At 40.3% G+C, this 9260-nt stretch overlaps 2 protein-coding genes across 2 annotated transcripts; both read right to left on the bottom strand.

Annotated features, from left to right (window-relative positions):
- Positions 1-457: 457 nt before the first annotated feature.
- Positions 458-4053, bottom strand: LOC103353710 (cholesterol side-chain cleavage enzyme, mitochondrial). Its single transcript, XM_008276821.1, has 9 exons — positions 3651-4053; positions 3253-3408; positions 2925-3124; positions 2616-2819; positions 2040-2200; positions 1764-1930; positions 1375-1453; positions 1067-1258; positions 458-980 (listed from the first exon to the last, which is right to left on the bottom strand). Exons 1-9 carry the CDS (start codon positions 3917-3919, stop codon positions 858-860), a joined length of 1551 nt encoding a protein of 516 aa, XP_008275043.1. The 5' UTR covers positions 3920-4053; the 3' UTR covers positions 458-857.
- A 45-nt stretch (positions 4054-4098) lies between these two features.
- Positions 4099-7993, bottom strand: stoml1 (stomatin (EPB72)-like 1). The gene is made up of 7 exons (XM_008276822.1): positions 7663-7993; positions 6812-6918; positions 6567-6716; positions 5324-5527; positions 5032-5242; positions 4755-4955; positions 4099-4601 (listed from the first exon to the last, which is right to left on the bottom strand). The coding sequence occupies exons 1-7, from the start codon at positions 7817-7819 to the stop codon at positions 4405-4407; spliced, it is 1227 nt and encodes a 408-aa protein (XP_008275044.1). The 5' UTR covers positions 7820-7993; the 3' UTR covers positions 4099-4404.
- Positions 7994-9260: the final 1267 nt, after the last annotated feature.

Raw genomic sequence — 9260 nt, forward strand, 5'->3', positions numbered from 1 at the left:
AACTTTCATAGACTTATTTAGTCACTGATCAGTTTTCCGTTTATGGTTAAGTGCATGTTTTTCCCCTGTAGCTGGAGGAGAACGCTAAATTATGGGGAAGACAGAAACAAGAAATGTTGACCAAACTGAGCGAGCACAAGCACGGCTTTGTCCGAACCGCCACCACAATCCTTCACAATGTTCCATCGGTCAGTTCACAGTTAGCCCTCATTTTACAAACTGTATTGCATACAATTACTATATAAGACTTTAACCATACTTCTCTCTGCTTCTTACAGAAGGCTGTTTCAGATTCTTTACATCAGCAAAGAAGACAGAAGAAGCAGAAACCTGTAAAATGACTGCAGATGAACTACTGAACTCTTTATCCGAACCAAAAGTGACACACAAACCTTCTCTGTGTCTCTCACTGATTTAAATATGGAGTACAATTACATATAAAAACACATACTCTGTATCAGTTCTATTGTTTATTTATCACTGGTTTGTACAGAAAATAAAATGTTTATGCCATGTACAGGTGGAATAAATGTACAACATTCCAGTTTTCCAAGATATTGTGCACACAGACTACATGTCCATCCTTAATCAAATTATTCATTAAGCAATATACAATACATATAAATACTTTGTTTACTAGTCATGGAATTGCTGAGGTAATTTTTCATCCCCGTTTTTAGCTTTTTCTTTCCTAATGTTTTTTTCTTGCTCTCGTCAGGCCCTAAGTTGGAAGATTTTATTCAGTGTTTATATTGTGGTGCCTCATGAAGCCCTTTATCACAAATACCTGTGATAAAAGTCTTGGTAATGAGCTTTACTTACCATGCACCACTTTTTTTCCCCCCCTAAACTTGAAGTTACCGACTAGCTTGGAGAGGTTTCAAAGTCAATATTATGGGTTTTTCTGGCAAGAGAATGAGCTCAAAGGTACTCTGCACCTCCACGTGGCGCTGTTTCTCCACCCTGAAGTTCTCAAGCATCTGCAAAAACAATGTAGGAGGTTAATATGACGTGTAGCATTCCACATATTATGGGGAAACTTCTCTTTGTTATCTGTAATGCTTACATGGATAAGAAAGATCTGCATCTCTGTCTCAGCTATCCTGCGTCCTAAACACTGGCGGGGGCCGAACCCGAAGCCCAAACTCCTGAAGTAGTGACTCTCTGTCCTCAGCCAGCGAGAGGGCTGATACTGCTCCGGACGGAAAAACACCTTGGGGTCTCTGCCCATCGCAAACAGTCCCAACTGGACCAGAGTCTAAACATAAACAAACAAAAAAATGCATTAAGGTCAGAAGGACTTGCTCAGTTTCTATGTAAATATTCAAATGCAAAAATGTATTTCAATGATTTCAATGTTTAACTGCCTCTTACCCCGGCTGGGATGTGGTAGTTTTGAATAATGATGTCCTCTGCTATGTATCTTTGCAGGCTCACTGCAACTGGATGCAACCTGAAGTATGAAAGTGTAAACTCTTAATTACAGGAAACATTTCTTTTGTGAATAAATATAGAAGATGCACATGTTTTAGTGAAATATGTATTTTTACTGTTGTGAAAAGAGGCAAAGTTCGAAACTTCCAAAACAATCATGAAATTTAAATTTTCGATCCAATAAAGAAAAGACTATGGTTATAAATAGTAGATTATTTTACAATCATTCTAACACAATCTGCATTTTGTATAGTTGATGGTCAGATAATCTGCTGCTTCCAACTCTGCAGCATAATACACAACACTATACAGCTTAGTATTTCCTTTACCTCAGTGTTTCCTTCAAAGCACCTTTGACCAAAGGAATCCGCTTCAGCATCTCTTGCATGTCTCCGTTGCTTTCAGCCCGAGCTGCAGCCACCTCCGCCCTCAGCTCCTCCTGGAGGTTCGGGTGTTTGGCTAATTCATACAACGTCCATAGCAGTGTTATAGAAGTCTGCAATGCATAAACAGAAACAAACAGCATGAAAAAGCCCCAAAGGAAGTCTGAATTAGAAAACAAGTCTTAACTGGAAAAGAATCATTTTCGTGATTTGCTCTCTTACTGTATCTACTCCTCCAGCCATCAGCTCAGTGACACTGGCTTTAATGTCTTCAATGGACAGCTTGTCCAGCATGAGCAGGCTGGCCAGGACTCCTGGGTATTTGTTTGACGTGCCTGTCTCCTGACGCAGCTGCCTGTAGATGTTCTGGATGCAGCGATCCGCTAATGTACCAAAAGGATATAAGGGTAAATATAAAAGTGGTTTTCAGTACATACATGACATACATTACCACTAAGGTAGAAAAACGCTGAATAAGTGAAAAGCATTTACATAAAATCTCTACTGATATCAAAAGCACGCTGTAAATGAAGAGTTCATTTGCAAAAACAGATAACTCCATCTTCAAAAACCTCCATAAACCCACTTTTCCATCATCTACCTGAGACAACATCAATCAAACTTAAGTTATCTCTATTTTTGTCATGTCTTTCTACTGGGTCAAATCCACTCAGCTTCAGCTTGATTGATATCATCTCAAGCAAACAACAAAAAAAAAAAAGTTTTCTGAACATCTACAAAAATGGAGTTACCTGTTTTTTGCAAATGAACTCTTCAAATGTGTATTTTGTTTTCTACCTTGGTTAAATATCCCATCCCAAGCCTCCTCATGGTCTCGCCACACCTTCGCTCCAATCTTCCTCAACAGAGTAGGAGGTATGTACAGCATGGGTGAGGTAGTCTTGAACATGAGGGTGATGCAGTCAATGAAACGTTGAGCTTCAGGGTCAATGTAGTCCAGCATCAGACCCAGTCGCTCCCCGTACAGCACCGAGCTCACCGCTGGGGAGGACGGAGAAGACATGAGACACAGAAAAGGGGCACTGCCTGCAGAGTGAGTGGAGCAAACTAAGATTTAATATAAGGAAGAATAAAAGTCAGTCTTACATTCGAGTGCATATTTGAAGAGTTCCTGAGAGAGGTCAGCGGTCCATTTGTTCTGGCCGCTTCGCTCGATCTTTTTGTGAATTCTGGCCACAAAATCTTGGCCCACATCATCCAGCAAAGGTACAAAATTTTCCAGCATTTTTAGGGAAATCACCTCCTTGTTAAGTATCACACGGTTTGATCTCCAGTCTTCTCCATTCCTGCAAGATGATTTAAATTGGTAGGCACAAACTTGTGATGTTGATAAAAAGGACCAGTTCTGTCAAAGTATCTAAATATTAGTAAAACAGAATGTATACAAGTAGAAGAGGACAATAATAGCACATACTTCAGTAAAACCCCATATTTGCGATTTCTGTTGTCTCGGTAGGACGTCCACGCTTCAACTTTCAGTCTTTTAGGATAATGGCCCTCTGCTTTGAACAGGATGGCAGCATCCTCAGGGTTGATGATGTTTACACTTTCGTAATAACCTATTTTTTCTCTGACAGACAAAACGCAAGAGAATAAAAGGGGATAAAATGTCACATCAGCTGCTGGGTTTTAGAATACGTGACCTTGTCCAATGTTGGATTTCATCAACAAAAAAAATGTTTATATTCACACCACAGAAGATTCAAACTAGTGACGTCATTTAAATTCATTTGTGTTTTGTCTGATGATTAACGTCACATAGCACTTTTATCATCTTATTTAAGACACATCAAACCGCCTCGCCTCCTGTACCTGTAAATGGGTCCAAAAGTGTTGAAGTTCTGCAACATGATGCGGTGAAGGTTCCTGAAGCCATCCAGTTTCCAGAAATTGTACAAGTTTGCCAAACCGTTCTTCCACAGTCCAGGAATCTCATTGAAAGGCCTGACGATGCTGCTGCTCCCCGAGTACGCATGTCTGATCACCGGCACGCTGCTGCTGCAGCGAACACCTGATGCTGTCAGCTCCTCTATCCAGGACCGAGGCACCACAGGGCTGCGCCACACGTTCCACCTGGCCATCGCAGCAACAAAAATGCTCACTCTGCTCTACCTTCCACAGCTACTCTGGCTCTCCCAGGGACATCTGATGCAAAAGAAGGAGGCAGGAGGCTGGTCTACAGAATCAGCCCCCCTTGCTGTGCTGATCAAGGATTTCTAGTTGAACTTAACAGCCCAACAAAATACACCACAGCAAAATATGTCTGTGAATGGCCCTGTTGAGCTGAGTTACAGAATCTTTTATTATGTTTCACAGCATCTTACAAGTATCTTTCTATAAACAGTATGTGTCAGAATCTGTTAAAACTTAGACAACTCGAATTACGTCTGAAGACCTTCAGAAAGTATGCTGTCTTTGTAAACAAGCGTTTGCTTTGATTTGTGGGAAAAAAGAAAGGACCATAGCAGAAATTCAGTCAAATGTATTCAGTGCATACACGAAAAACATGTACTTTACAGTTAAAATGAAAGATTTAATAAATACCAAGCCAAAGCTACTGTAAATACTATTTCTTAAGTAGCTTTATGAGTTCCTCCAGCTTCATGGCTGTGTTCATGTCTCCTTGGACTTTCAGTCTGCCACTGGTGTAAGCAGAAAACGGTCGTAGCTCTCCCTGGAACATGGCCAGAAGGTCGCAGTCACTCATACTCAGAGTGACATCTGGCTCCCGAATCAAGGACCCTGCTCCAGCTGCACCGCTACCTACAAAGTGCACAAAAAGCAGCAGAGCTATTCAATATTATTGTAACTGTCTACTTGTTCACAGTTACCTTAAACACTAAAGTAATAAGAGTAAGCTTTAGCACAGCTTGCATTAGATACTGGGATGTATCTTATAATTCTGGTTTCCATCACCTTGGCTCAAATCCACATAGTAACTGCGCTGTTGTCCATCTCCTGAGCTGATATCGAACTGGAAACAGGCCCCAACCTGCTGGACTAAAGACTCAGAGAGCAGCAGCTTCACGCCACTGAGCAGCTCTTCAACAGAACCTGGAGTGGTGACGACAGCCTGAGGAGCATCGCTGAGCTCGTCTGCAAATGTTATTCTGTCTTCTGAAGAGAAAGAAGCAAACATTATAGTGCATTTTGTAATAAGTGCAAAAAATCAGTTGTGAGTGTTTGGCCTTACGCTGTTGAGGATGTGAGCTGCTGCCTTGGCTCAGAAAGTGCATGGCCAACTGCTGAATGGGACCAGTGAGGCCTTCAAGTCCAGGCACAGACGGAGGCATGATAAGGGGTCCAGAGGGGCCCTCCTCTGGGGCTTTCAGTAGAGAACCCAGGGTAAGTTCTACCCTATCCACCTCCAGCCCCCAAGGACGAGTCATCTCATTTATGTCCATCTGTGGGGAAGAGGAACAAATGTAAATGCGAAATGATAAAAGGGAAAAAGACAGAAAAGAGTCGTTGCAGTGTCGTCTCACCCCGAGATAGTCCCCTAGTTTCACTCTCTCAGTTTGGATTTCCCTGACAGTCTTCTTGGCTAGGCTGTGGGTCAACGCATTCTGAGCAGTCATCCTGGTGGAGGCATTCAGATCCTGGACGGACACCACTGACATGACGGGGTTCCAGATCCTAAACTGGATGTCTGCGCCGACTGACAACACACCTCCATCCCGAGTAGTCACCTGTGGTAGCAGGGTTACATTTCATATTTAATGGACTTGGACTCAACACTGACAAGAGAAGAAAGACCATGGAAACATCAACCCTCCACTGAACAATATTCACTTAGTTAACAAACACTGACTGCTAAGAAGAAAGGTTTTTGAAACATCAAGAAATAAGGAAATGTCAGTTTAAAAAAGTCGTTTTTTAAATCCTTGTAATCTAAAAAGAAAAAAAAAACATAAAATCAAAACTTTGGCATTATCCAGGATAATGAAATTCGTGGGGCTAAGACTAAAAGGCTAAGCTGTTTGAACACGAGAAGGAAGATGCATCATATTCAGCATACAAAATAAGCTTCATGTACTGAAAGTTTGCTGTTTGTATTGTCATTTTTAGAAAGCATATATTGATATGCAGTCACACGTAATATTTAAAGATATCGCAGTGTTAGATTACTCTCTTCACATTGACACTGATCAACAGTGCACCAAGACTGCCACCTGTAGGACAAAGCACAACATTCACAACTAACAGAAATAATCATATATCCAATATGGCTAATGAGCCACGATGACACAGTGATAAAAGAAACAGCTTCCATCTGTGCTCGGGTTTAAGTCGAAAACGATTTAACTAATATTGTGCACAAGTTTGGATTGTAAACACAATCAGAGAACAAGAGATCAAAGAGATCTAAAAAATAAGCAAACTTTTGGTAGACTGTGGTCTGACAAATAAAAGGGCAAACAGTAATAATTCTTTAACTAATAGCAATTAAGATGGAAAGATGTTCCTACATCTACAGATCATGTCAAGTGACTTCTTCGGCACTACTGTCAGACAAATATTAGGAATATTAGGGTGAATCACATACAAGAGAATCTCTGGTCCCCAGAAAAGAAGTGAATAATACAAACGTTTAAGTATTTGAACCAATAAATGATTTCCAATAAAGCTGTTTTGTGTTCAGGAACATATTGGTTTGGTAAAGACTATATGGAAGAAAAACTGTTGCACAATTTGTCCATTTCAATAGTAAAATATGTGGAAGTTTACCTGGCAGGGAGGGATGTTGAAAGCACGGGTGCGCAGGTCGACTCTCTGCCACTGGTCAATGAGGGGCAGGACAAGGACAATACCAGGACCCTTCGGAGGACAAATTCGACCCAGACGGAATACTACTATCCTCTGGTAGTTCGGCACCGTCTACGTGTAAAATTAATCAGAGTTGGTTGTTTTTGTCCTCAACAAGTGAATGGAGCTGCAGTGGGTGTAAATGACAAGAGACAACTTCATCTTACTTTCAGCACAAACCATCCTGTTATTGGAAAGGCTATGAAGGTGCAGATGTAGATGAGGAAGATGACAATCAGGTTGCAAATCCACGACAGCCATCCTTGGGAGGTGTCTAAAGGAAAATAAAAACAGAAATGGGTATTTTCAGTGTTCTAGTCATGAGGAGCACAACCTGTAAAAATAGGATCATGATGTTGGCTTTAAGAGGAGGCAACAACATTTTATCAAAACCCTGAATTGCTAAAGTGTGGATTTGGAAAGATGTGCTTTTGTTCTTTAATGTTCTTTATTTATAACCATTAGCGAATACATACATTTTCATACAAACAGAGCACCACAGTAACGAGCAATATTGAGCCTTTATTGGCTCCAAGTTTTTTCTGTTTTCCATGTATTTGGCCAAAGTGCCACATTGTTTACAGCAAACATTTTAAAGCAATTTGACAATTTATAGATGTGGAGTTTATCATGAATGATCAGAAGCTGAATTATGACTTTGATATTATTCAGCTCAGTGAACACACACTATACAATCACTTCAAATACATTAATCTGCACCACAGTAGCAAAAAACAAAACAAAACAATGAAATATTGTTCTTCACAGACATTGAATATATTTAGCTTAAATCTGGCCAATGTATCTTGAACAGGCTAAATTGGATAAAAATCTTAAAGGAACTTTAGCTAAATGCATTACAATATGGTGTGATTCTACATTGTTATACTCTTTAGATATTTTATTGGAAGTTAGTGGCTGTGGACTGTGGTTCACCAGGCTGCAAGGCAAATATGGTTCAGGAACAACACAACACACCAAAACACATGCTACCTTTATTGGTAAGCCAGTTACTTACCATTAAAGTTGTTTTCAGATACATTGGGGATGTAGTCAAAAGAAAGTCCTTTGTGGTAGCTGTGCTGACTGAAGCTGTCAGAGTCCACAAACAAACCAGGAGTCCTCGGAGTGGCGGAGTCTCTCTGAGGGAGCAGCTGGTACGACTTGCTAAACATAGTTAAATAAAATAAAGGTAAGTTCTTACTCAAAGCTACGTCATATTATTTATCAGTCTGCAGGTGTCAAGACACAAACGCCTCGTCGAGGTGTGAAAAAGTAGTTTCAAGACACTCTACTTTAGCTCATCTTGCTAATTAACTGGCGTGACACTTCCGTGTTTTGCTGCAGCTCTTCTTCGTGGAGCTTCCTGCTGCTGCTGCTCGTCATCGCCACCTCACGTCCATGTGGCGCAACTGCAGCTTCCTCTGCAGGTCAAGGCTGACCTGTCATGATCTCCTATTTCAAATATTTTAGTGGCCAAAAGTTACTGAATTGTAAAAATTATTTATTATATTTACGCTATTTATTTTTTAAAACAAATTCCTTAGCTATAATAAATATTGTCTTATTGCAAAGTAGACTCATTTTGTTAGATCCCACCCAACACTGCACTGAGCAAAAACATAAATGCAGCATGCAAAATGGTTTTGTTTTCAATACTACCTTTCTGATGGACTCTAAGGGAAAAGCTGTCAAATCTCATTTTCACTGTTACAGTTGGAAGAGGATTTAATTTAGCCAATTGTGCATGAAAAGTTTTTGAGCTGTTCAACCGGTGATAAATTCTCAAACACTGAGATGCTCTACATTCTAGTCAGGTGTGGCTTTAAAGGACAATGATAGGACAGTGAGACCAGCACACAGACACTCCGTAGTCAGTGACTATAAAAAACATCTCACCTGTAGCTTTATTCAAATGATGCCACAGATGACAAGAGAAAGATGAGAACAGGCTGTTGGCTGCTGGATGCTGGCTGTCAGTAAAGGTCATCGCCAGGCACTTGAATATCCACAACCACACCAGGTTGTCATCTAAAAAATTATTTCATGGACAGCATGGTACGACAGACAATCTGCCAACATGATGCTGTCCCCCAAAATTTCTGCCAACTTCACTGAGCCCTTCAGGAAGAGTGGGACAACATTCAACAAACCAGCATCGACAACCTCATTACCTCTCTGCATCGTAGATGTGTGATTCGTTACTGACTTGTGATTTCTGTTCTATGGTCCCACTGTTGTCCAGATGCCATGCATTGAAACAACAGCTATTTTTACTCCTATGTTAAACAGAATGGTTAGGATTTAATGAACTGCTACATGCCGCAACACAAAATAAACGTTTCTGATTAGAATCCCAGGAATTAATCTTTTAAAGAAGATGTGTATGGAGTCGGACAGTTGAAAAATAAACTTTCCAGAGCCCAGTTGTTTTCATAGTTACCTCAAATATCTCTTTGTTATTTCTGTGCTGCAGTTTTGTATTTCATATTGTGTACCTTCTTACTGCTACTGTAATAACATGAAATTGCCTTTTAACATCATCCATATCATGAACAAATCTCTTATGAATATAAATAATTTATTAATTAAAATAACTATATGATGTTCAAATGT

This window comes from Stegastes partitus, unplaced genomic scaffold (genome assembly GCF_000690725.1).
Source record: "Stegastes partitus isolate 25-593 unplaced genomic scaffold, Stegastes_partitus-1.0.2 Scaffold81, whole genome shotgun sequence".
NCBI classification, from domain to species: Eukaryota; Metazoa; Chordata; class Actinopteri; family Pomacentridae; genus Stegastes; species Stegastes partitus.

Excerpts from the sequence above, each read along its gene's own strand:
- LOC103353710 (XM_008276821.1), bottom strand. The coding sequence starts at position 3,919 with ATGGCCAGGTGGAACGTGTGGCGCAGCCCTGTGGTGCCTCGGTCCTGG. Across the intron at positions 3,125-3,252 it reads AAATATGGGGTTTTACTGAA|GAATGGAGAAGACTGGAGAT; the intron begins GTATGTGCTATT and ends ATCATCTTGCAG. Across the intron at positions 1,931-2,039 it reads TGGCTGGAGGAGTAGATACA|ACTTCTATAACACTGCTATG; the intron begins GTAAGAGAGCAA and ends TATGCATTGCAG.
- stoml1 (XM_008276822.1), bottom strand. The coding sequence starts at position 7,819 with ATGTTTAGCAAGTCGTACCAGCTGCTCCCTCAGAGAGACTCCGCCACT. Across the intron at positions 6,717-6,811 it reads CAGGATGGTTTGTGCTGAAA|ACGGTGCCGAACTACCAGAG; the intron begins GTAAGATGAAGT and ends TTTTACACGTAG. Across the intron at positions 5,528-6,566 it reads TCAACATCCCTCCCTGCCAG|GTGACTACTCGGGATGGAGG; the intron begins GTAAACTTCCAC and ends CTGCTACCACAG.